Source organism: Castanea sativa, chromosome 10 (genome assembly GCF_040712315.1).
Source record: "Castanea sativa cultivar Marrone di Chiusa Pesio chromosome 10, ASM4071231v1".
Lineage (NCBI taxonomy): Eukaryota > Viridiplantae > Streptophyta > Magnoliopsida > Fagales > Fagaceae > Castanea > Castanea sativa.
Window position 1 is genome coordinate 21,660,716 of NC_134022.1, and position 27,966 is coordinate 21,688,681.

The following is a 27,966-nucleotide window of genomic DNA, read 5'->3' on the forward strand; positions in this document are numbered from 1 at the left end:
CATGAAAGCAAAAGGCTCAACAACTAAGGTATTGGTGGAAAAATGCGTGAATATGGTGAAATTTAGATTGACTTGTGTTAAGCAAACACCACAAATCTCTCCTTCCCTCTCTTTCTATCCTTTCTTGCCAGCCCTTAGCGCCCAATTTTTCCGGTTGTAAGATAAAAATTCAAAATTCCATTGGTCAGGTGGATTATGTCGCCTGGCCTGAGTCAAAGGCATCACAGTCATCCCCCAATAACTGGAAGTGAACTGCAGCTGTCTCATTAGCCACAAGGGCTAAGCATGTCTTATTACAGTCTTGCGTTTGTTCAAAATTATGAACTGTGTGTTCATGTCATTCTTAGCTGCAGACACAATGTCCTTAGGAGAGATCATCCTTGCTTTCTAACTGCAAGAACCTTAACATCAAAACGAGCATTGAATGCTTATATGGGCAGCAAGAAACTAAAATGTTGAGTCAGAAAATCATGATTGTAAAAATGACTTTCTATGAAGCAAAATTATTGAACCTTTCTTAGGCATATAGTCACTTGGGATAAAACCATAAACCATGCACCTGGTGCATATTATTGTGTCAGTAAAAACTTGAAAAACACAAAAAAGCATGAAAAATCACATAAGAGAAAATACAAGAAGAAAACTCAATAAAAATACATGGTTCACCCAACTAGTTTTTACGTTAAGTATCGACCAATACAAAGATATAGAAACCCAATTTCTATGCTTTGGCAAACAATGAATAAAGAAACTGATACTGTCCATTTAAAACAATACAAGGAATTTAGTAAAACTTATTGAAACCTATCAAGCACTTACTGCAAACTTATAAGAACATCTATTTAGCTCTAGCTAACATTGTAGCGTCAGTTTATTATGGTGACAATAAAAGGCAAGCTAATTACGTGCAAATAGATACTTATCCTTTTGGTCATTTCTTTTCTAACACATAGGATGCACACTCATAAATAGATTGCAATTTGTCAAATGCGTAACTGTAAATTTTATTTGGAATAAAGAGAGTAATTCATACAAGTTGATGAGTCTCTTCAAAGGTATATTGGACTCTGGTTCAGGCAATGGCCAATTGGGGTCAAAGTGTGAACATTATTAAGAACCTTTCTCATGGAATTTTGTAGTAAGCACAAAAATTTGCAGCTTAGCTACCCGCTAATGTGGTAAATCGTTTCTATTTTAAGTAACAAGTTCTGTTCCGGTTTGTATATTGGAATATAATATTTTGACACACATGTTAAGCAGTTATTGGCTTGCTACACCAAAAACGCAATGTTGATGTGGTGTACTTGCTACATAAGATACATTTCCCCTCCTTTGGGGTGAACTTGACTTTCCCAGCAAGGTCTCGGCATATAGTTTGACATAGACATACTACCCAAGCTATGTTGTAATTTGAAAAACAATAATGCTATGGAGTCCATAATTGTGGAAAGAGTATGGACACAACTTTTTTACTTCAAATTTTATAATTATTGAATTGGTAGATTGTGCGTGGTGCACAACTGACACTCACAGACTCATTACTCTTTTTTCACCACTCATGATCGATCAACTAAGCAATTATGAAATTTAATGTGAAAAAAGTTGTGTTGGTAGCATTGGGGCATTTTTCCTTTTTCTTATGGCAAAGTATTTTTGGATCCAGTGTAAAAACCTATATCTATAGAATTTGGGCCAGCTAACCAACAGGCCGCGCTTCTTGCCCACCTCGTGGGTGCAGATGCCAATGTGCCATCACTTTCCTCCCCGTATTGCCTACTTTTGCAGTTCTGCTCAATACTGCAACTATTTATCTTGTAATCGTTATTTGTTAAGTTTCAATGGTTCATACAATCTTAACATCAATTATTTGATTGAAGCAGTGCCATACCTTATGAGTGTTACTAGGCTTATCTGAACATATTGAAAATAAGTAAAAATAAAATTTTTTAAATTGAACCTATAATTGATTTCTTTTCTTTTTGCTAAACTTATTCTTGGTTTCTGTCTAAAAGATGTACAATTGACAGCTTGCATGTAACAAGAAACTATCCCCCCAGCCACTTTAAGAATGGGATATACATTCACTGAGGTCGGATAGTGAATATTCTGCTTAAATCCCATAACACTCTAACTACCCCTATCTTTGTTTCAGCCTCTTCAAATGACATCCCTGTAGATTTAGAAGGGTGAGGAAGAATAGTCCCTTTCTCAACCTTAAGCTCATAAACATCCAGCACGCATGTCTTTCGTTCCTTCAACTTCCATCCGTACCATTCACCATGCATCTGATACACCTTTCCCTTACCAATCTCCTCTCCTTTCACATTTACAAACATTACACACTGACCTGGCTTGCACTGGACAAAATCCGCGCGGCCAACAACAATAAAATTTGACTGGACAATCATAGAGTTTTCACCATCACTAGCTCCCAGAATGCCTTGAGGATCTCCATAAGCATCTCTTGGGACATAAGAATCTTCACCAGGACTCTCAGGTGAGTCATTGGCTAGTCTCAGCGAACTGTGCTTGTCTTGAAGACCATTTTCAACCTCTAGTGCTGCACGAACAGCCTTAGCCGCACGGGCACGAGCTAGCCTGACTTTCCGGTTGTTCAGCCTGTTGATAATACAAAATCAATGATTTTTCATTACAAAGAGAACTATCAGAAAATATATCAAGTGCTAGGATAGAGACTATGTGAGACATGAGTTACGTATGTATGCATGTAACGTATGTACATATTGCAGGTGTATGTGCTGATATGAGGACCCCAAGGGATAGAGCACAATGGCTGAGGAGCACAACTCATGAAATAGAGGTCACTGGTTTGAATCTCCTCTTCTCCCTTCCCTTGGGGCCAAAACTCACTCATTAAAAAAGAAAGGTGCTTATATAAAAGTTTTCTCACCAGTTCTTTAGCTGTGCAGATGTAACCTTTGAACCCTGGAAAACACAATGTAGGAACTCCTTAGGCACATGTTATTGAATTAACTTACACCATTTATATATTATGAGTAGCAAGTGACGTACATGAAGACTTATTTTATGAGCCCATGATTGTACGGAAGCTGCATTTCTCTGCATATCAGGTTCATCTAAGAGAGCCCTCTCGATCATATTCATCTGTCTATCATTCATTAAAGTTCGTTTCCGTTTCCTTTGCTGCTTTTCTTCACACTGAGTGGTTTCAACTTGTTTGTCCTCTGTATCTCCACCAGATCCACTTTCTTTTACGTACTCACTTGATTTCAGGAACTCACCATTGTCCATTTGATCAATGGCATTCTTTCCTCTAGTGGAACTCGTATCTGAACCACTTGTTTCAATATTCTGAGCATCTCTGTTGATTTCTCTCAAACCTTCAGATGCTCTTGTACTGGATATACCTTTACCCTCCCTCCTATCTTGCGTCGTCATATCATCACCATGTTCCACATGTCCACTTTTGATGCAAAACTGGTCCATTTCTTGAAAAGCAGAATCCTTGAACATTTCCTTCTTTAAGTTACCATGTTGGCCATTAGAATTTGGAGGTTCTTTCCTCAGAAAAGGTGATGAGCATCCCTCTGGACTCTGAGCCTCCTATAAGAGATAAAAATTTACTTCCTTTGCTCAATATGTTGAAAACAAGTTACATCACCTAACTCTGTAAGCCAAAGAGAGCATTGGCTAATTTATATATTATCTGAAATTTTAAAGCATATGTATGCTATCTGATTCTAAATTCAAGTTTTATAGCCAACAAAATTGCATGCTATTAACGGGCAATTTTATGACAATGTTTGCTGATGTTCAGTATAGAAAATTTAACCCAAGATATAGACTCAGGTTTTCTTTCCTCAATTTGCCTCAGAAGAATGGTTCATATTTATAAAGGGCATTAAAAAGAAAAGGAAAATAAAAAGGATCTTGCAAAGTGAAGAAATAAAAGGAAATAAATTAAAACTACTCCAAAGGACTAAATTTACCTGCACTTGTTTTTCCTCAAAGTCAGCAGAAGTAACTAATGATTGTAATTGGTTAAAGAACACCCTGAAAGAAAATTTGATTAAATAAAATTAACTATGTCATAGAGTTAGTGAAGTCAAACAAAATACATTACAATCGAGGAAAGCTAAACATAAATGTGCCCACAAGCATACATAAACAGAAATATCAATATGAATTCTTGCTAATTTAGCCAAAAACATCTGGGAGAGAAAAAAAGTTTAGTTAGGTTTAAATAACCTTAGGAGCTGTACATCTTCCTCGTTCAAAAAATTAGGAATTAAAGATTCTGCATGACTTAGCAATGAACCTACACAAACAAGTTATCCATAAGGAATGATATATTATCACAATTATGTCCACAAGAACAAAAAAAGAAGAAGATAATTACGCAGATTCCTGCAAACACTGGCAGCTTTTGGGGCATCAGAAGTAAAGGAACCAGGCAATGATTTTGATAGGTCCATTTTCAAGCACTCTACAAACTTGTGAAGGAAGAGGTTCCGCTCCTGCTCTGTGGATTAAAAGAGAAAGTTTGATCAATGTAATCAAGAAACCTTATATGTACAGCTAAAGATTATAAAGTTTACAAAAGAATCAACCTTCACAGATGTTGGGATTAAAACAATGAAGATTTGCTATTATTTTGACAAATAATGATGTTCTCTGATGCGCATAGGAAGCCTGACGTATGCTATTGGGAATTAAAGTAAATTCCAAATTTGTTTCATTTGGTTGGTCCAATGATGAAAATTTATCCAAAACCCATCCAGCTGCTGCAAATGAATCATACTCAAGAGTAGAATCGTCTTCCCTCAGTGGGAGGTTAGAAGAACACCAACTGGATACGAAATCTCCATGAGGAAGTGAAAATATTGCAGTCAGAACTTTTGTCTGGAGAGACAGAGAAAAGACTAGGTCATAAACTATTAGAGATGCTTTTACGGCAAATACGTAATGTATGTGCACCAAATGCATCATCAATTCTAGATCACAGAATCACTATTTGAAGAAAAAATAGGTAATAATTTTTTTTTTTTTGGGTAAATTATGTGCATTTCTTTTGAATCAAGTAATTGCACAGCCTATAGATCTCCAAAATTATCAAAGAATATTGGACTCTCAAAACAGAATTATATCGAAAGTATAATATTGGAACTATAGTAGGTATCTAGTCTATGGAGCCTAATGATGATAGCTTACAAAGTATATTGTAATGTAAGAATGAAAGTTTGAATCATCTGAGAAGATGTCAGCCAGGCGCATTGCATTCAGTTGTAAAAAACCCATGGGGTAACATCTGTCAGAGCAGGAAGAAAGATGTTTGGGATCTCTACCAAGCTCAGTCTTCAATAACCCAAAAACCTGCTGACAAAACCATAGTTAAAGCAGGCTTTATGCACAGAAAAAGAGTATCTAGAAGAACAGTAGAATGTTCAAGAAGACAAAAAAGTGGACTACTGTCACTTGCATAAATGCAGTTTGCAGTCTACTAGTAATGAGAGAACGCAAGGGTTGAGGACAGAAAAGTTGATCTCTGCTTAAATTACCATCTCTTTTGGTACACACTGAAAAAACCAACCTCACGAAATGTTCCATGACCAGAAATAATTATGAAAAAGAGGACCACAGGTAAAGACAATGAAGTGAAAATGATAATCATGTTAGATCCTCCAGCCAAAAACATAAAAAAAGGTTGGGTCCGTTGGTGAGCCACTTCAGAGCAAGCCACCAAGCTGCTGTACAAGAAGTTCTAATGGTCCATTGAGAATGATAGCCCACTCTCAGAATAATACAGGAACTTACCTCTAAAGCTACAGATTTTGCCAAATCCAGGCTCCCTGGTGAACTAGCAACGTCATCCAGGTAAGAGAGGCTTTCTGATTCACACAGACTCAACAGCTGCAAAAGAGGAAATGTGACTAGTTTCAATAAATGAGGTTTGTTTACAGAGGAATCACACAATGGGAAGCTGCAGTAGAATCTATAGTAGCTGAAGCCTCAGAGTAGAAATTAACAGTATATCTTCATCACCAGGACTCACAATTGATAGGACTTTAGCTTTCAGCCTAGATACAGCAGCCACAACTCTGGAGGATTCTACAAAAGGTGGTGTGACATTTAGCTTCAAGATGGCTCGCGCCAAAAACAGAACACCACCCTTTTCACATAGTTCCTGAAATAGTACCAAAATGAGAGTTAAATAAAATAACAACAGCTGTGCATAATCTTAAAGAATCAACCAAATAAGAAAATAGAATTGGCCAATAACTTTACAAGTATCCATTAAGTCAATTTTCAATAAGAAACCCATATATCATATGACCTTGAACCTGTTTAATAATTGCTACAATCTAAACCATGATTTTGTCAGCCAAACCAAGATTTTTGGCAATGCAAATCTCCCTGTTTGTCTCACTGCCTACTTGCCCTTGCTTGTAAACAATGCAATTGAGAGAGGGTTATATCTACACAGATATCTACCCAAGGGTACTTCTGGTTTGAAAAAAAGATGAACTCGTCCCATCTCTTTCCCTTTCAGCCAACTGATACAACATATAAGAGACCCCTAACATATAATTCACTGAAAACAAAAGGAAAAATAGAGTTCTGGCTTGGAAACCTTATTCCTGAGTAGGCGCTCCAGAAATATTTTTTGTTGGCACAATGATTGAAGAAACTGTAAAGAAGCCTCACATTGCTGGCAGAGATAGTTAACTATTTGTTCAGCAGTCAGATTTGATTTCATGCATGAAACAGGATATTGAGCTGACAGCTTGATGTCGAGAAACCTAATGGCTACAAGAACTGCTCCAAAAGCAGCATCCATAAATACGTCAACCTGTAGCAGAAAGATTCATGAGCAATGACTGCATATATGTGTAAGCTTGCAGAACTTGGTAACTGAGAAGGGGAAAAAGAAATCTAGCAAGAGCACAGATTAGACTCAGGAACTGATTAAAAATGTAGCTTAAACTGATGGAATAATGAATATAAAAAAGTTCCATTAACATGAAAACAGTAGCTTTGAAGAGAGATTACTTAAACTGAACCCTATTTCTATTAATAGCAGCTTAATCAAATCATGTGGGGTAAGTTATACCTTAGGGTGTGCAAGCAATACATGAGCAAGATCTGGCCATTGTGAACATATACATCCTGTTAATAGATATAGACTGCATGCCACCATTGCTGAATGCATAAGGGGCATGGAGTCATTACGGGTTTCCTGCATCATGAAAGTAAGTCTCAATACATATAAGTAGTACAGATGATAGACCTCAGAAGATGAGGATTGTGGAAAACCTGTTTATAACCACCAAGAACAATTAGCAAATAAAACGCCAGGTCAAGCAGCTGCTCTGTCACCTTGACATCATCTAGCAAAATCTGAAACCATAATTCAAGCATAAGAATCTGGAGAGAATTTGTAGCCTTTAGAATAGCACCTGTTCTAGTGCCATGGCAAAATACTCGAACTTTTGGAAAGAAAGAGATGGAGGTCTCATACATCCCAAAGAGACCATGAATAAGCAAAGTGAATAACAGAAGAAAGAACAATTCAGCAATTAAACATAAATGAAAAATAGCATTCACATTGTCCCTTGTCATGAACAATCATTTACACAGACATTAACAGTAAAAACCCCAATTATACGACAATACTCTACTATCTTGAAAGGAAAAGGAGAGGGAAAACATTCGGTTAAGAATACCAAAATCAAGTTTTGGCATTATATATATAAGGACACTATGATGATCAAGATTATAGAAGTAAGCTTGACCATGTTTGTTTGATTAGGTTCTAATGTGAGGTGGATTTTTGGTTTATTTCTAGAAATCTTATAAGAATTATTGATTCTTCCCATGATATCCTTAGGTTTTAAATACAATGTCAAGCATTTTACTCATTATTTTTATAAGGCTTTCTACAAATAAATAATAACTAAAAAATTAAAAAGAATATGAGCCGTAAATTAAGTGAAATCTCCTAAAGTAATAGTCTAGTATAAGCACATATAAGACCAAAATAATATATATATATATATATATATATATTTATTTATTTATATTATTTAACAAGACATCATGCATTTTCGATCAAAGTTATTTATTTACTTAAAAGACTAAAACATATCAAAACAGGAGACAAAAATAGAAAAAAAAAAAAAAAAAAAAAGTTTAAATGTGAATTTAACCATATGATGAAAAAAGAAAGTTAAAATACATAGCATAAACACTTTATTGAAAGAAAGAAAAAAGTTATATCGTAGTTGGTAGTAAATTAGGGTATAATTGGAACTTAAAAAAATCATAACTTTCCCAAGTCATGGGAATATGGATACCCACCTTTTTAGAGGGAATCCACATTCCCATGCTTGAAAAAGTTCTGCTTTATTTAAAGTAACAATTTTACCCAATTAAATATATATTTGATGAACTAAAATATAAAATTTTCCAATAAAGTGCTTATGCTATATAATTCCTTGATCTATTTGCAACCAGATAATGCTTGGGAAGCCTAAAAGACTACCCTGAACCAAATGACTAGATATTGTAAAAATAGTGAATACAGCTTGCTCAGAAAATCCATCTAGTCTCCAGACTCTCAACAGACATTGGAGAAATATGTAATAATATGTTAAGTCCTCAACAGATAAAAAACAAATACAAGATTATTAATAATAGAGACATGATAACAAAAATTAAAAATAAAAAAATCTTTAGCAAGAATTAGTATAGGAACCTGCTCAAGTTTAGCGTGTCGAGGTGCTAAATCACACAATGAATGTAAGAGACGAATGCCGGATAACAAGTATCTGAACAGGGTTTCATTTTTGTCAGATGACATAAGCACTGCCATAAGGTGTAAGGGAAGAAATCCTGCAAGCTTCTCCATATCAATCTGAAACAAATCATAATCTAAGATCTCACATATTAACAAAAAGGTAAAAACAGGATTGCATATTGATGATAAACGACAACCATGATGCTGATGATAATGATGCATTATCTGACCTTAATTGATGACCCTTTTTTATTAAGGAAGTGAATAGTGAAGTTTTCAGAGTCCCTCAATAACTTATGAAGTTCCAGGGAGCTAAGCCCATGCAACCCCTTCACTGCCGAAATTAAGTCAATGGCTTCCTACAAATAAATTGAACTAAATTATGATGGGAACAGGAGGGGATATGAGTTGAAGAAACAGATTCAAATTTTAAAAAAAAATGTAAAATAGTTAAATCAAACAGACAATCACAAGAAAAAAAAAGGGGATAGAAAAAATATGCAGCCAAGTTCAGGTTAAGTTCAGATTACTTACTACTGCAGAACTACATGATGGTTCTTCCATAGCAAGCGTCATTCTTGAAAATCTAAAGCCAAGGGGAAAAACAATCACATAAGAAAGAGAAGTAGAGCAAGCAATCACCAACATGAGTTTAGTAAGCATAGGATAGTTACTATTTTGCAATTCAGGAAGGCAAAAAGCTTGATTATGTTGAAGTCACTCCAAGGGCTAAAAGTTGAGGGCAGACAATGGGACCTAGTACAAGTAATACTTATGGAAATTTCAAATGTAAAAAAGGAATCTGTAGGAGAAGCAACTCCCACTCCTTCCAATTATGAAATGATGTATAGCAACCATTGCGGAACTTGAGTTGCATAAAAGACATCAGATTTTTTCTATTTGCAAGCAGGGTCCATGATGGTTATTGAACCTCAATCTTCAACACTTAAAATTGGTGAAATTGCATGCATTCCACACTGGTATTCTTGCAGCAATTGGCATATTAGAGAGAGCCTAGGAAGCATGAATTATTTCAACTAGCATTTATATATGTATTGGACACACATCCAATATGGATACTCTCACAAGATACTTCCTTAATTTTTTAAAATTTTTCACTCCCTCTTTCACCCATTTCCCCTCTATGAAACTTATAGCTTCTTAATTGGTTTCATCATTCAAACATATTTTGCACCTTTTAACATTTCTTGTTTATCTTTAAACTGAAAATTAGCATAATATTTACTTAGGATTGTTTACTTTTATATCAATTAATTGAAGCATCCATGCCTTATTGTATACTAAATTTTCAAGAATTGACAAATCGCTGTGTTGGTGTTGAATTGTATATGTATTCTGTATCCATATTGGTGCTTCCTGGGATATAAATCAATATCATAAGTTAACAATCACCAAATCAATCCACAAATGATTAAACAATCCCCCATAAGACAACAAAACTCTGCCACGCGTAGAGCCAGTCAAGCTCAAAAAAACTCAACTAAATCCATTTACAGGGCACCAAGTCATAGATTGCATCCCATGAGAAACAACAGTGAGGAAATGCAAGTAACACTACAGCTACTGCATGCTTATGGAAGTGCATTCACACCTAGACATGCAAATGCAAATAAAAATTCACCAAAATCAAATCTTTCCATTGGAAATGAGAAGTTTTACTCAAAACACACACAACCCATTACTCTTAAGTATCAAAGTCTTCATGTATATCAATTAAAAAGCAATTATTAAACACTTGCCAATACATAATAGTCCCAAAAGAAAATCTAAAATGCAATATATAACTTTGTATCAAATTGATGCAGACTGCAAAATCCAACTAGCAAAACACAACTGAACTCATTAATGCAGTAATGACAAATTTCATAACCAAAAAAAAAAGAAAACACAACCAAGAAAAAAACTAAAACAGTATACAATAATTGAAAATTAAACTTGTAACTTCAATATACAGTAAAACCGTCAAAAACCCACATCAGAAAACCCTAGTTCTGTAGCAACCATGTTGAATTGAACGTTAAAACCCTATAAATGCAAAGACTTTTTCAGAGGCTACTGTGTGAAGCGCACAGTAGAAATGGCTTTGCAAGGTGTATGTATTTGTATTCAAAAAAATCAGAAAGCTGACCTGAGAACCGTATCGACGAGCTTCGAGTACGAGATTTATATAAAGCGCCTCAAAAAATAAATATATATTAAAAATTAAAAATGAAAAAGCCAGAAATTCGCGGGTGTTTTTTTTTTGAGCTAATGTACACACCTCGAGAATGAGATTTGAATTGTAAAATGCAGTTTTGTTAAGGACTACAATGTTATTTTGAGTTTCAGTTTTTTTTTTTTTTTTTTTAATAAAAAAAATTTATGTTTAGTTAATTAATAATTTGATACTAATGTGTTAGATTAAAGGCCTATTAAAGATACTATATAAAACTATATACAGGTATTTGTGTATTTATGTATAATATATAAACTCCCAAAACAATTGGGTTTTTTTTTGGGATTATACAAATCAAGATTAAATTCTCTCAAAAAAATAAATCAAGATTAAATATTGAAAAAATAGTTGATTTTTAAACATTACTTCTCAAATTATTAAATAACTATAAATTTCACAAATAACTGATTATCAAAATAGTAATTCCAAAATAGTTATTATATCATGGTACTTCATCTTAGAACTTTATTGGAAGTTTTTTTTTTTTTTTTGAGGAACTATTGGAAGTTCTTTGTTGAACTCCTCTACCTTCTAGGTTCACTTAATCACTTGTCAATTTCGAACTTCCACACTTTGTGAATGGTTTCTTCATAGCTTCCCTAAATATAAAATTTACACCTAAGAATGATATAAAGCTTTATCTTAAAAGATTTACACCAACTTTAGTTCTCTACATAGCTCCTTGATTATACATAATGCCACAAACAAATCCAATTAAAAATTATGTATACCTCAAATCAAAAGGGTTTTTCAGGGATAGTACAAATCAAGATTAGATATTGAAAAAAAAAAAAAAAACAATGTTTAACATATGTTACTTTTCAAAATATTCAATAACTATAAAATCCACAAACAAGTGTTATCAAAATGGTAATTTCATAATAGGTAAAGTGTTGATCGTGATACTTCACCTGATAATTATATCGGAAGTTTTTTGCCCAATTTCTCTCCGTTCTTGATTCGTAGAATCATTTGAAAATCTTGATCGACGCTTTGTGAAGGGCTTCATCATAGATTTTTTAGTATAAATTTGACTGACGAATCGACATTTTTATCTTCCACTTTTAGATTTATACCAAGGTTTAATCCCAAATCAATTAGGGTTTTTTCCCCCTTAAAGGCTTCACATATCAACTCGATTATATGCAATGCCACAACTAGATCCGAGCAAATGACAATAAAGGAAATCAAGAGATTAAATAGTTTATATATGGAAAAAAATGTAGTTGTGTTTTTTTTCCCTCATTTTATTTTATTTAATATTCTTCATAAATAGTTTTAAGACAATAAATGATTTGTAAAAATGGATATTAAATAGTAATAGAAAAGAAAAAGAAAATAAAAATTAATTTTTGGTACCACTCTCCTTGCATACATGGGTTGCCAGGTGTATAACTTACCCAAATACAAGTCTAGAAAATTAAATCCGGAATTCTTCCACGTATGCTCTAATAACGTCATTTGCCGTAGATGTCTTTTCTTTTCATTTGAATAATACTTACTACTCATGGATTTCAATTACTTCAATTAATAAAATTTACTGTTTTCAAATAAGGGACTTGAGTTTGTATCTCACTTGTGAAACAGCAAAAAGACTAATTAATAACTTAATCTAATACTAAAAAAAACAATAATTTTGGAGCTGATATTATAGGTTCAAATCCTATATTACTACTCCGATAATGGAGATTATTAGGTTCTATATGAAATAATATTTGGCGAAACTACAATATTAGTCTCTCAAGTTTACACTGTGAGCACAATTGGTCCTTTAAGTTTTCAAAATGAACGATATAAATATTTTTGTTAACTTTCGTTAGTAATATTGCTTACGTGGCTAACGGAATAATGACTTAGCATTTTTTAATGACGTAACATTTCTCTTTATTAAAAAATTACAAAATTAAAATTTACATGTAAGAAACAAAGAAGACTTGTTCCAAATTCAAATCCTAGTCCCAACCCGGTTCCAAATCAAAAGTCAATTTGCACGTGAGATTCACAAACCCACGAGAGAGAGGGATTGACGAAACCCAAGCCCAGTCGCCGCCATCCCTGGAGATAGTGGCATCCTGCCTCACGCCGCACTTTCTTCTCCAAGCAACAGCCATGGTGGCCTCCCTCATAAATGACAACCAACAAACAATTTGTCATTTCTTATATAACAGAATCGTGTACAAATGCAATGCCTATACAACTCCCACTTTTAACAAAATACATGATGATGACTGTCAGATAACCACAGAAGAAATACATACTGACCAATTAAAAAAATTTGACCTGCCTGAAGTCTTTAAAACTAGAATCTGAGACCATTACAGATATGGACTTTAAAATCTCAAAGAGCATTACAATCACATGTAAAAACCAGTCTAGAATAATCTAATATTAGAGTTACCCTTTATAAATCCCAGTCCCTATGCATATATTGTTCCACTACGAATTTTATTTTAATCAACACAAAAGAAAACCTCATGAATAAAACAAAACATCTAGTAGAGACCAAAGCAATGGAGCACACATTTACAGAATTCTTGTGCTCAGATTTTGATTCCAAACATTCAGAGGTTTATTCCAAACATGCTTAAAATCGACACAAAAGTAAACCTCATGAACCGTGGCAGTGGCTGTCGCTTGGAGAAGCAGGAGGCCAATGTCTGCAGCAGAGGGCGGCGGCTTCGTGGCGGTTGGGCTTGGGTCTGTTCAATCCCTCTCTATCGTGGGTTCGTGAATCTCAGTATCTCACATGCAAATTGATTTTTGATTTGTAACCGGGTTAGGATTAGGAATTGAATTTGGAACCGGTAATTTAATTTTGTAATTTTTTAATAAAGAGAAATGCCACGTCATTAAAAAAATACTAGGTCATTATTCTGTTAGCCACGTAAGCAACATCACTAATGGAAGTTAACAAAAGGACTTATATCACTCATTTTGAAAATTTGAGGGATCAAGTACGCTTACTTGAAACTTGAGGGATGAATTGTGCTTGTAAGGTAAACTTGAGGGACTAACATTGTAGTTCACCAATAATATTTTGTAATAATGAGTATTCCTAAAGCCTTTTCTTGCATCTTAATTCTTCCTCAAGACTTTCATGGAATGTAATGAAGAGATATACTCATTAATTATCACTTCTTGCTCCATAATTAATTATAGAGAATCATTAACCTCAAGGGGCCTTTTATTTATTTTTTAATTTTTTATGAATAAATTGTATTTTATTGAAAACTAAAAGTTGAAGCATAACATTTAATGTTCCTTTACTCCTATTGAACCGCATTATTATAGCATTTTTGTCCAATTTGATCTACTTTGGTCCATTTTGGTCTAATTCGGTTCAATTCAATCAATTTTGAGACATTTACTTAAAAATATGGATAGAGAAACAAGTTTGCATTGAGAGTAACTATTCTAAATTTGAATTTGTTTAAAAATACAGATCTCTCGTTTTATTGAAAACACGCTACCAATTTAACAAGCATACTCAAAAAGCAAACTCAACTAAGCATAGACACACAGACTGTCCATGAGGCACACCAAAGTTTGTCTTACAAAGAGTCCTTGAACTTCATATTTCCCACCAATCGAAGAATCACACCTCATTAAAGAGGATTCGAATGCCAAATTGCCATAAATCTAAGAAGTTCTTTGAATCCATAGATGATAGACAATATCGACGAATGCCAATCTACTAACACATGACTTCATGCTTTCCCTTTTCAACGAATAACCTTGATACCACCAAGTAGCAAATCGATCATAGGTGGTCAACCAAGCCATAAAGGCATGCTGAGACATAGCAAACTTCTGTCAAATGAACTGAAGTTGACCCACTCAGCCTTCTACATAGTAAATTCTAATGCCTTGCTCGAACGACAGGCAATTCTGTAAGAGAACTGATTGAAGGAGATGGAGCCAAGTCACTTGATCTGTATTGCTTCAGTTTAACCTGGAAAAATTAAGCTCAAACTGGATTAGCGTCAAGGTATATTTTATGGCAACCTATTACACACCATGTTCAATTGAAATTTAATCAATTTTGGCAAAATATTGATGCTATTTTGGTTTCTATTTTACACTTTTCCATGTTCTACTAAATCAGTCCTTATATAGTCTATTAATTTATTTTCAACACTATACAGAGTTTTTGAAAATCTTATGAAGCTTTTGTATGGCATTACATCTTTTCAAGTGTCTTTCTATTCACCTTCTCCAATCCTGAATTTGATATTGTATTTTAAATCTTAGATTCTTAATTATATGAGAGCTTGCAACATTTCTTATATTAGTTGTACTTTAAAGACTTAGTCATTTATAAAAGTGGTTTCCCGACTATAAAGGTATACATGTGACATAATACGTTATAATATATATACACACACACATTACATAATATAATATGAAAGTTTTGCTCATACTAGAATGGTGTTGTCTGCGACACTAACTGCCGTTGGTGTTGGTGTGTGAGTGTATTCATTTATTTTATCCCCTTCTCCTATAAATATCTGTGTTTCTCAAAAAAAAAAAAAAACTCAATGTTGTTGAGTCATTCCACATTGGTAAGATGTGATATTGACAAGGGGTTTATCACTTGCTCCTCAACACTAACTGTTGTTAGTGTTGGCATGTGAGTGTATTCTCTTATCTCATCCACTTCCTCTATAAATACCTGCGTGTGTGCTTCTCAAAAAAAAAAGAAAAAAGAATGGTGTTGTTCTAATCTATTTACTGCAACATACATATCTACAATAAAGCAAAAATGAAAGAAAATTTTTATTTTTATTTATAAAAAAAATGAAATAGAAATAGTTGTCCTACATAATTAAACAAAAATGAGGACATCTTGTACATTTGCAAATTTCGTATCCTTCACATTTTTTTAAGAGAATTTCAACTTATAATAATAGCTCATTATCATCAAATTAAAATATCAATTGTTCACCCATTAGAACTTTATCCATTCGACTAATTGAAACTCACCGCATCTTCCGCATTAATAAATAACTATATAAAAAAAAAACAGTATATAACTAGCTCAAAAAAAAAAAAAAAAAAAACCTAACGGGTAACGACTGTAACTATTTGACAAGATTTTTGTTGCTGAAAGGCTATACTATACTGGTACTTCGTAATGCATTTTGAAGCCAAAGATTCGAGCTTCACATGAAACCCCCTCTTCCTTCTTCTCAAAACTCGATCTCACTAGTATTCTCTGCTCTCACTCTCAGATATCAACTACACCTCCACTCTCTCAGCCTCAGGCCGTTCTCTTCAATTTCCACAAACAAAGCCAAATGGAACTCAACCACCAATGTAATCATCACCAACCCAACTCTGTTAATCATGGAGTCATGCACCAACATGCTCCAACTCAAACAAATTCAAGCCCAAATGACCCGCACTGCCCTCATCACTCACACTTTCCCTGTGAGCCGCGTCTTAGCATTTTGCGCTTTAGCTGATTCTGGTGACATTCAATATGCCCGTGTCCTTTTTTCTCAGATTGAAAGACCCAATACTTATATGTGGAACACTATGATCAGGGGCTACTGTAAAGCCAAAATTCCCACCATGGGGTTTTCATTTTTTCGTCAAATGGCTCGAGAATGCGTCGAAATGGACCGCCGGAGCTTCGTTTTTGCGCTCAAGGCGTGCGAGCAGTTTTGTACAGTTTTAGAGGGGGAATCGGTTCATTGCTGGGTTTGGAAGATGGGTTTTGATTCTGATTTGGTAGTGCGAAATGGGTTGGTCCATTTTTATGCTGAACGTGGGTGTTTAAATTTTGCCCGTGAAGTGTTTGATCAAAGTTTTGTGAGAGATGTGGTTACTTGGACCTCGATGATTGATGGATATGTGGTGCATAATTGCTTGGAGGAGGCATTAGAATTGTTTAATTTGATGTTAATGAGTGATGTTGAGCCAAATGAGGTTACCATGATTGCTGTACTTTCAGCCTGCTCCCACAAAGGGGACTTAACTATGGGGAAAAGTATCTATGAGTACATAAAAAAGAGGAATGTGAATTATAGCCTGAATTTGCAAAACGCTATGTTGGATATGTATGTAAAATGTGGTTGCTTGGTTGCTGCTAGGGAGGTTTTCAATGACATGAAAATTAGAGATGTGTTTTCATGGACTATTATGGTTAATGGGTATGCTAAGTTTGGTGAGTTGGATTTAGCAAGGAAATTTTTTGATGCCATGCCTGAAAAAAATGTGGTCTCTTGGAATGCAATGATTGCAGGTTATTCTCAGAATAATCAACCAGAGGAAGCATTGAAGTTGTTTCGTAACTTGGTGGGAGTTGGTTTGCATCCAATAGAGAACACATTGGTCTGTGTGCTCTCTGCTTGTGGTCAACTGGGTTCTTTGGATTTGGGTCAATGGATTCACCACTACTATATTAATCAAAAGCGGATTCAACCTAGTGTGATCCTGGCGAATGCATTTATTGACATGTATGCCAAATGTGGGAGTATTGATGCAGCTGCAATGATTTTTAATGAAACGGTGGAGAGAGATTTGGTTTCTTGGAATTCCATGATTGCTGGATATGCTTCTCATGGACATGCTACAAAAGCCCTTGTCCTTTTCGATGAGATGATTAATATGGGATTTAAGCCTGATGAAATCACATTTGTGGGTGTCTTATCAGCTTGCAGTCATGGTGGTTTGGTTTCTGGAGGTCGAGAATATTTCAAAAGTATGAAAAGAAATTTTGGGATAGAACCAACGGTTGAACACTATGCTTGTGTGATTGATTTATTTGGTCGAATGGGGCTACTGGAAGAAGCTTATGAATTAATAACAAAAATGCCTATGGAAGCAAGTGTAGCTGCATGGGGCGCCCTTCTTAATGCTTGTAGAATGCATGGGAATGTTGAGGTGGGTAAGCTTTCTGCCTTTAAGCTTTTAGACTTGGATCCTGAAGATAGTGGTATCTATTCATTGCTTGCAAATATTTGTGCTCACGAGAGAAGATGGGGTGATGTAAGGATGGTTAGAAGTATGATGAGAGAGAGAGGGGTTAAGAAAACTCCTGGTAGTAGCTTGATAGAGGTAGAGGGTGAGTTTTATGAATTTTTCGTTGCTGATGGATCACACCCTCAATCCGAAGATATTTATAGGGTATTAAACGAAATATTTTTGCTGTCCAAAGTGGAAGACTCTGTTCCTGATACTAAACTCAATTCATGAACTTTAATGTGTTTGATGCTTTATTTACAAGTTGAGTGACTGACTTTGGGGGGGATTATTTGGGCGGTCAAGATGAGGGGTCAGGGTTGCAGAACATGCATGAACCATGAAATCAAGGAGATATGACACCAAATTTGAGCGACTGTCTTGGCTTATAGACTTATAGTGTAAACCAAGGTCCTCAACTTGACCCATCTAGACTTCCTCTCATTCTTCTCTGGTGCAATTTCTGATTCTCCCAAATCTATCTCTTCAACTTCCCTTTATCTTCCTCACATTGGCTTATAATATGCTTTGCACTTAGGCATATTATTCTTCTTTTCAAGCGCACATGAATCACCTAACAGTACCTTGAGGCTTGACCTGCCACTACTGGCGTGTTAATTGGGGAGGTCTTGAGTTAACTCTTACGTTCATTAACTAAGAGTGGCTTTGCAGTAATATCTGTGAGAGAGAGAGAGAGAGAGAGAGAGAGAGCTTCTTAGAGGAGCTGGTAGATAGTGGAGGAAAGGGCATATCATTCATTACAATAAACGACCGTCATTTTCTCAACAAACGAAACACAAGAATCTTCTTTACAAAACTACACCATTTTTTTTATAAAGAAAACTGACGCATTATCTTAGGAGTATGGAGGTTTAACCTTAAAAGGTTGTCCACCATAATTTTTAGGAATATTTTATTCATAATCGTCCATCGCATATTACCAAATAATTGGTAAAATCTAATGACCAGGAGTAATGACATTTTCTGCGGTGTTCTATGTTTATAGTTCAAACCCAACTTCTCCTCACCTTATATCTTCCTAGCTCAAAAGTATAACTATTAAAGTTTCTTATCGTTAAACAAGACACTTAAATTCAAACCTTGCCTACATTTAAAACCATTAAGTGTTGTGACATGATAATAAAAAACATTTATTATTGAGCTAATATTATAAATTCAAATTCTATCATATTTAATGGGGGGGGAAAAATGCATCACATCTATTTCCCACAAAATTTGACCTTTTTTTTTTGTGCGCGCGCAAAGTAGAAGGCACAAAAGTGACTCATGTTCAAAAAATAAAAGTTATTCTTCTAAGGATAAAATTATGATGAGTAATACTTAGATACAAATCCTTAGATAATATTTTGGTTCTTCAATTAAATTTAACCAAGTATTATAAGTTGACTTACACACGTATTGATTTATTGGAAGTTGATGAACCAATAAATTCCCATCATCCAGAGAAGCTTTTGGATGATCAAAACGCAATAAAAGAGCATTTAATGCATAGACCATTACATACAGATGAACGCGTAGAGGATCTTCAAATCACCTCATTAAGTCACTAGAAGTATTACGAAAAGACATTAAAGCCACCATTGAAAGCTTCTGGTGGCTAGAAAAGCCAAGGCCTATATATATCACCTCAGAACCTAAGCAAAGGTTCAAATATAGATAATTACACACTTTTACAGGTTATTTACTCTCTAAATAGCTATTTGACTTTATCATTAGAGGCATATTGGCTGGCACCACGCTGGTGACCTTTGAAGAGAAATACCATAGTTATTCTTTTGCAGGAACTGAGATCATTCTTGCCAAACTTTGTCTAGACAAACCTATCAACTGACAAATTTGGCTTCATCAGAAGTGATTGGTTATTCATATTTTGATTTTGTTGGAAGTGATTAGTTATTCGTACTTTGATTTTGTGGGACGTTTAGACACAAGAAAGTCTATTTTATAATATATTTTATTTCTTTCTAGAGGCATTATGTTTTGGAGAAGTACTAAACAAACTATTGTTGCTTTTGATATAATTTGTTTCTTCATCTACCATGGAGATATAATTTGTTGTATGCTATGAAGCTATGACAAAAATATTATGGTTAAGGAACTTTGTCATTAGTCTTGAGATTGTCGAATCTATTTCAAGACCTTTAATTTCTTGTGACCATTTGGCTGCAAGTTTCTTCTCTGAGAATAATAAAAGTGGAGGTTGAAGTAAGCATATCAAATGTAAGGCATTTCAGTGCTAGAAAGAATGTTAAGGATCAAAAGGTTTCCTTAAAATATTAGGGTAAATTACAACTTATTTACCTGTGGTTTGATCGAAATTTAAGTTGCCTATTTGTAGTTTGAAATTTGACACTTTACCCACCTGAAGTTTAACTGAAATTTAAGTTGCCAATATGTGATTTGAATCCCATGATGCAAGTGTTCTGTTGGATTCTTTTTTTTATCTTATTTGATCTTGTATTTTTATTTTTTTGTGTTTTTGGAGGAAAAAGACATAAAAAGTGGAGCAAAATTACAAATTTAGCCATGTTTTTTATATAAGTGGGTTACGGAATTCTAAGCAAACAACTTAAATTTTGGTCAAACCACAAGTAGGTAAGTTGTAATTTTACCCAAAATTTTATATATCACAAATTGTGCCAACAAGTGATCTTAGTGACTCTAGCACTACTCAAATTCCTGAGCAGATCTGATCCAATATATAATCAATTATTGATTTATACATATTATAAATATTTAAAATAAATAAATCTTTGTATATGATACATATTTAATTAATAAAGATCAATAAAAATACATTTTGAGAAATCTATACCAAAAAAATGAATGCCAAAACAGCAATGAAGGCATATCATAAAATATATCAATGAGGATATAAGGAGTAGATGACAATGTAACATCCTACTTTGACTCATGGCCTTGTTTTTCAATTGAATTTCATCTTACTTTATCTCTCATATTTTCATGTCCATCCATTTTAGAACCTTTCATCATAAACAAACCAATTGCACTAAAATAAAGTAAACAATTACACTTCTTTATCCTACATTCTGTAGCTCACGATTACAAAATTATAAAAAGAATGAAAAAATAAAATAAAAATAAGAACACTAAAATAGCAATGAAGCTAATGATTACTGATCCATGACTAAAGGTTTGCTAACCAAATAGTAAAGACCAAGTTGAACATATGGGACTTGGTAGCTTTTTTGATGTTTAATTTCAATTTAGCTGTTTTGTACTTTGGACGTATATTTTATTATTCTTAGAGAATAAAAGATATAATGTTCATTTGGTGCACATAGTATAAGTGACTGTTTGGATCCAACTTATCTTGGCTGCGTTTTGCGTTTGGGCGTTTTCAACTTTTTTTTTTTTTTTTTTTTTTCAGCCGCAGTTGTTGACCAATTCCCCATGAACAGTGCATCCGTGCACTGTTCATGGACCCACAAATTTCACTTTTCAGCAACTTTTTCATTAAAAATGGGTCCTATGGTACTATTCACACATTTAAAAATTATTTTGCTACAGTGTTTTCAGTTTTCAGCAATAAGTTCTATCCAAACGGACCCTAAATATAAAAATAGTTTTATTTGTTTGGGATATATAAAAGACTACATTTTTTTTAGAGATAGTTTTAATTTATGACGTTCGCTCTTGATGATTTTTTTTATTATCAGACCAAGATACTAATTAGTTTTTGGTGTTGATAGGTATAAGGTCACAATTTGTACCTAAGCCCAAAACCAGGTAAGGGATAGGCCTAAAAAGCCCAATATAATGAATTTGTAGAGAGTAAGTTTGAAATCTAGTTTCTTATGAGTTTAGCTAACAAAGGTAGTGGTCCGAGATCACAAAACAATATTGATGGACTAGTTTGTATGATGAAAAATGTCCTCGGACTCAAGCCGAGGAGCTGGTTCTTATTTCTTTCTTTTTAAAGACAGATTACAAAAATATTCAGTCTAAAGTGTTTCTTCTCTTTTTCTCCCGATCTCCTTCTCTTGAGATTTTCCTCTTCCCTTTATACTTCTCTTTCCTCTCTCTTTATCCTTCACATATGGATCAGATTGTCGGTCAGGATACTTGTCTCATTCGAACCTTCCTGAAGCCTTTGAAGATAACTATAAGGCTGAGCACTGCTACTCAGACATCACTTCCTCATTAATGTGGCTAGAAAGTTTACTGCAGAGCATTCAATGCGGTGGTAGCAGCTTTTTCCTTAGATATTCATGGTCTTCCTTTGTCCTATACCCCTGTGTTGCACATCCTTATCAACAGAGTCTCATGGGACATTGCATTTGGATGACAGATAACTCATTCCGACCTCTGCCTAGCTGATCCGAGGAGACATTCCTCTTCGGACCAACTTCTTGGATGATCACGATCAAACCTTGCTTCTTTATAAATTAACACAGACCCTTAGTAAGATGTTTACTCATCCTCGGACCGCTTAATGTCCTCGGCTCAGGCCTCCGGCCCATTATGCACATAAATGTACACTCCTAGGCCCATCTCCCTTACATTAGGAATCGAATATCAAATCTCTTATTCGATTATAAGAAACTTTACTAATTGAGCTAACTGGAAGGATTTAAATGTCTAATAGGTAGTCAAATCATAAAGAAGAATTAATAGCTTATAAAGTTTCATAAAAAAAAAAAAAAGTAAAAAAACTCATAAAGTACTCACATTGGGAGTATTATACATTGAAGGAAGTTTCAATTACAATTAAGAATATCACCACCATGATTTATGTATTAGATTCTTTATTTGAGTGGGAGTATTTTACAACTAGTTGGCATGATTCACATGCAACTCCCAAACCCAAGTCACTAATGATGAAAATGGAAACGATAATGCCAATTCACACATGAACCAATAGCCTACATGTTCATAACAATAATGCCAATTCACATGGAAATGAACAAGTCCATAATTATTTCAAAATATTCTAAAATAGCCTACCAAGTACCAACTCGCATGAACCCACAAAATATGAAATTTAAAATTTTTTTAATATTAATTTATAAATATTGTGAAATTATTGTTAAAGTCAATTTATAAATATTGTGAAACCCAAGTCACTAATGACGAAAACGGAAACGATAATGCCAATTCACACATGAACAAATAGCCTACTTGTTCATAACAATAATGCCAATGCACACGGTAACCAATAAAAGCACTCCTAGACTCTAACGAACAAAGTGAATAACCAATAAAAAAAAGGTCTTTATTCGAAAAAATCATTCCAGAGATCCAATCCTATAAAAAATTCACTACAGAAAAAGTCGTTACAACAAATAGTCTAATTACAAAACCTTTGCATAAAAAGTAGTTACAACTTACAAATGTTCTAATCACAAAATCTTTGCATAGCTGTACTCTATACCGTAATACATTTGACTTCCAATTGCAACTCAGAACTTTGAAACTCAACAACAGCGACCCTTTGTTAGAGAAACGCAAAACAAGAGTTTTACTATATTTTTTTGGGAAAAATGCCTATACACTTCCTAAACTTTCAACTACTGGCCAAAAGACTCCCTCAACTTTTTTATTGACCAATTTACTCCTTAAACTATTCAAAACTGCCAAATCAATGCTTCAGTTAGTCTCACGTTAAAACACAAACGGAATAAATACGTGAGACTCACGTGACTTTTAAAAACAAACTTTAATCACCCAAAATCACAAAACCTAGCTGAAAGAAAAGGAAGAGAAACAGGTCCTGCGGTGAAAGAGCTTAGGCGGTCAGTTCAGAGTCGCTATGAGCTTTCCCCTGCCGTCTAGCCGCCCTTGTTCCGGCGGTGCCTTGGTGGTTCCACCGCACCGTTCTATCTTGGTATGTCTTTTTTTCTTCTTTTTTTTCCTTCATTCGTTCCTGAGTTTAAATCCACAATGAACTTTTTTTTTTTTAATCTCCATGTACGAATTTCTATAATAGAAATTATTGGTTTGGTTTAATTTTTGGGTTGGGTCTTTGTGAGCTTGATTTGTTGTACCACCTGATATTTTTGGGTTGGGTCTCTGCGAGCTCGGCAGTGAACTTGTTTTCTATCTCCATGTAAGAATTTCTATAGTAAGAATTATTTGTTTCTTTTAATTTTTGGGTTGGGTCTCTGTGAAATTCTTTTTTTATTTTTTATTTATCTCCATGTGTCGTTCACTGGGTGTTTGATTAAATGCTTGAGAGATATATGGCTACTGCTCTGATGGTTTAACCAATGAAGCCTGAAACTGGCTGCACGCATCAGTTCAAATTAATTTCCAATAGATGGGCCCTTTTTTTTTATTTTTTTTATACCATATAAAGAAAAAGTTCAAATTAGCTAACAACATGATCCATGCTAGGCCAACAATACTGAGTTGGCATTTTTGTAGCCATCACGGCTAACTGCCAAACATTAGAAAGGACAACCTTAGGTACAAAAATCAGCTTAGAAACTAATCCCATCTGCTGAAGGTGTGAAATGTCTACCTTATAGTCCTTTCCTTCCAATCCGGAATTCTCCACCCACTGCAGACTTGGACTAGCTTTTTGCAACAACTTAGCAACAAAATTTGCTGAAATCCTAGGCTCTTAGCTGTGATAGATGCTTCCACTAAGGCTTCTTGAAGAGCATAAGACACAGAGGTTGCAGCACAGCTCTCGATGCCCCTGAACACTAACTCACCATATTTGTTCTTAGCTTCAAATACATAAGCAGTACCATACTTAATTCCATTACTATATATATCTATGTCTTTGCTTTTACTCATTAAAATGGATTTACAATTTTATTTGTATTTTTTTTTTCTTTGAAGGAGCTGATTATCAAGTACTAACCAGTTCAGATTCAGCAACAAAACTTATAGACATTGCAGCTCTTTTGGGTAAATCAATGGGTATGTGGTATGCACGTGTGTGTTCTTTTATGTTTCACTGAATTCTAGAAATTGGATTTTTTTTTTGGGGCTTGTTTTCATGCTCTTGGTTTTGAATTTGGTATTTTTGATATATTGTAGGTTTGGCCCTAGTGGATTGCTCTGCTAGTTCTGAGACTATTGGAGTAATGAAACAAGTGGTTGATTTGGGCTGTTGCATTGTCATGGCTAATAAAAAGCCTCTTACTTCTACAATGGTAATAAACTTAGACTAGTAGGTTTGGTAGATTGAAGCAATTATCTTTCTAAATGTGATGCAAGGAACATTATTATGGATTTGTTGTTATGTTATCATTTTTGTGATCGCCATCGTAATTACCAGGAGAAACTGCCAATAAGGTCCATTCTAATTGATATGTATATTTAAAGTGAAAGTGTCCTTGATTCATCTTATTCCTTGTTCACCATTCCTACTTGACAAATTTGTCTTTGAAATACCAATTAGTAAAATGAGGTATCTAAAATGAACTCTGTATTTGCTGACCTGCAGGAGGATATGACAAACTGGTCTCACATCCACCTCTTTAATAAAGGCATCTTGGTACTTGAATGGAAGAATGCTTGCATTGTGCTGCAGATATCTTGCTTCACTGTTTGCCAAAAATTTCATTCAAACCTGGCATTTGGTAGTATATAATTGTAGTAGAGTGTAATATAAAAAATTATTGGTTTATGTAACCTGGGGTTCTTATGATTTTAAAATCTGTTTGTTGCAGGGAACGCAGCTGTCTCAGGTGATCAGATTGAAGACTGAAGAATGTAATGTATGTAACTACTTTGAGACTGTTTGTTGCAGGGAACGCAGCTGTCTCAGGTGATCAAATTGAAGACTGAAGAATGTAATGTATGTAACTACTTTGAGAGGCATGACATTGAATTCACACCAACGAGAAAAAAGTGTAATTACTAGACTATTGGACACTAACTGAAGGCTGAAGAATGAAGTTGCAATGCATAAGAGAATCCCTAAGTTGCAATGCATGGTTGTTGCTAATCAATATCATTGTTTACCATTTATAAATGGATTATGCACATGATCAATGATACTAGTTTCCACGGTGGTGGCTTAGCATGACCCACAAAATGCTGAATTAATACTTAAATTTTATCACATGTTCTTAGTTTTTACGGTAGGATCAAAAAGAGGATCATCCTTTAAAGCAAAGAGCTATGACTTGGTGCTCAAGGGAGTGCTGCAGGGTTTGCATTAACCATACATTAGATATCAATAGTATATCAAGTTTGAGATTGATGGAGGCAGTGCATAAGGGGTTGTCTCAAGACCCAGAAAGTAATGATAGGGATCAAGGTCCTCTATCTCAAACTTGGTGCCAAGAGGTGCCAAGCGTAGAAATAAAGGAGGTAAGCAGAGATGGTGTATTGCCTCTTAGGGCAAGATCATCAACATCTGTGAGGAGTGGCAGTACACAAACATGGAGTGATCAGCTTGACTCATCTGGAAGCCAAACTGAAGGATAAAGGAATTGAACTATGGAAACCAGGCATGAAGGGCCTGTTTGGGGGCATTAGATCACCTTGCAAAGCTGACTAACATGGTGAGGAAGTTTAGGATGGAACAACTTGGAGGCTAAGTTATGAAGATAGTATCCGCAAGAAATCCATGCAGAAACACATTTTTAATATCTAGCTTCCGAAGAGACCAATTAGAAGAGAAAATAAAGTTTAGAAAAATCGAAATTGTGGTAGGTTAAACCCCGGGGATAAATGTCTCATCATATTATATATTAATCACCAGGTGCAACAATATCTTTGGCTTACATGCTAGTACATTGCCATTGAAAGAAACGAAGAGACATGTGGCCAAGTTCCCAGAAAGAAAATGTTGCAATGCAGAGACTCTAGTTAGAAAATAGCAGCAGCACCTCCAAAATCTCTTCTATTTAGGGACCAAATAGAGTTGATGAACTGGTTACCTGGCAAGCTTTTTGGTGTTATTGCTGGAACTTATATAGCTAATGTAGCCCTTCCCTAAAATTTAGAAACTCACAGGTTGAGAGATTGCCACTGGTGTGTAATTAGCTCTATATTAACTTCCAAGACAGCAATTCCACAATCACCTCCTACCCTCTCGCTTTTTCTTTGAACTGCATCAAGATGTCAATTTAGCTAATTAATATAGGCCCTGGCCCCAAGCAACCAAACCCCCCTTAGTAGTAGCCATATCTCTCTCAGACATTTAATCAAACAGCTTTATGGCATACTCAAATGCAACAGTTGGTGAAAGGCACATGGAGATAATAAAAAACCAAGAATTTCACAGAGTTCCAACTCGGAAATTAAACCAAAACAAGAATTTCTACTATAAAAATTCGCACAGGGAGATTAAGGAAAAAAAAAAAAAAAGTTCCTAGAGGATTTCAATAGCAATATGTAAGAAGGAAAAAAGAAAAGAAAAAGACATACCCAGATTGAATAATGCAGCGGAACCACCAAGGCGCCGTCGGGACAAGGGCGGCGAGATGGCAGAGAGAAGCTCGGCAGTGGCTTTGAACGGCGTGGATTCGCTCTCTCTCTTTGCCGGACTTGATTCTCTTCTCCTCTTTCCGTTGCGTTTTGGATGTTTGGTTTTTTTTTTTTTAAGTTTGTATTTTAAAGTCATGTGAGTGACAGGGGCTTATTCCGTTAGTGTTTTAACGTGTGACTAACTGAAGCATTGATTTGGCAGTTGTGAATAGTTTAAGGAGTAAATTAGCTAATAAAAAAGTTGAGGGGGTCTTTTGGCCAGTAGTTGAAAGTTTAGGGGGTGTACGGGCATTTTTCCCTTTTTTTTTTAGTACTATTCATAAATTTTGTTGTACTCTTTTAATTAATTTTTATCTTTATTTACAATACTTTCAATAATAAGTTTTTAATTCCAGTAAAATAATCGGTATTTAAACGTATCCTTCGACAGATATAAATGAAAAATGAAAAGGCAACAGTGACCCCTTGTCAAAGAAACGCAAAAGAAGAGTTAATAGATTGACAGATACAAACGAAAAATGAAAAGACAACAGCGACCCTTTGTTAGAGA

General features: G+C 34.7%; 2 protein-coding genes and 1 long non-coding RNA gene across 4 annotated transcripts; 2 read left to right on the forward strand and 1 right to left on the reverse strand.

Annotated features, from left to right (window-relative positions):
- Positions 1–1,933: 1,933 nt before the first annotated feature.
- On the reverse strand, positions 1,934–11,063 carry LOC142611804 (nodulin homeobox-like). 2 transcript variants are annotated; one of them, XM_075783949.1, is made up of 17 exons: positions 10,929–11,063; positions 9,314–9,365; positions 9,010–9,138; positions 8,738–8,896; positions 7,297–7,380; positions 7,094–7,219; positions 6,614–6,832; positions 6,035–6,166; positions 5,797–5,892; positions 5,194–5,355; positions 4,593–4,884; positions 4,382–4,504; positions 4,231–4,300; positions 3,972–4,035; positions 3,034–3,585; positions 2,912–2,946; positions 1,934–2,619 (listed from the first exon to the last, which is right to left on the reverse strand). In XM_075783949.1, exons 2-17 carry the CDS (start codon positions 9,353–9,355, stop codon positions 2,082–2,084), a joined length of 2,823 nt encoding a protein of 940 aa, XP_075640064.1. In that variant the 5' UTR covers positions 9,356–9,365; positions 10,929–11,063; the 3' UTR covers positions 1,934–2,081. The 2 variants fall into 2 exon arrangements, with proteins under 2 accessions (XP_075640064.1, XP_075640065.1); XM_075783950.1 differs by lacking the exon at positions 10,929–11,063 and adding an exon at positions 9,454–9,551.
- A 5,035-nt stretch (positions 11,064–16,098) lies between these two features.
- On the forward strand, positions 16,099–18,238 carry LOC142613014 (pentatricopeptide repeat-containing protein At2g22410, mitochondrial-like). The gene has a single exon (XM_075785195.1). The coding sequence runs from the start codon at positions 16,182–16,184 to the stop codon at positions 18,213–18,215; it is 2,034 nt and encodes a 677-aa protein (XP_075641310.1). The 5' UTR covers positions 16,099–16,181; the 3' UTR covers positions 18,216–18,238.
- A 6,556-nt stretch (positions 18,239–24,794) lies between these two features.
- Positions 24,795–25,894, forward strand: LOC142611849 (uncharacterized). The gene is made up of 3 exons (XR_012840132.1): positions 24,795–24,893; positions 25,014–25,129; positions 25,649–25,894. It is a non-coding gene; the product is annotated as an uncharacterized LOC142611849 (long non-coding RNA).
- Positions 25,895–27,966: the final 2,072 nt, after the last annotated feature.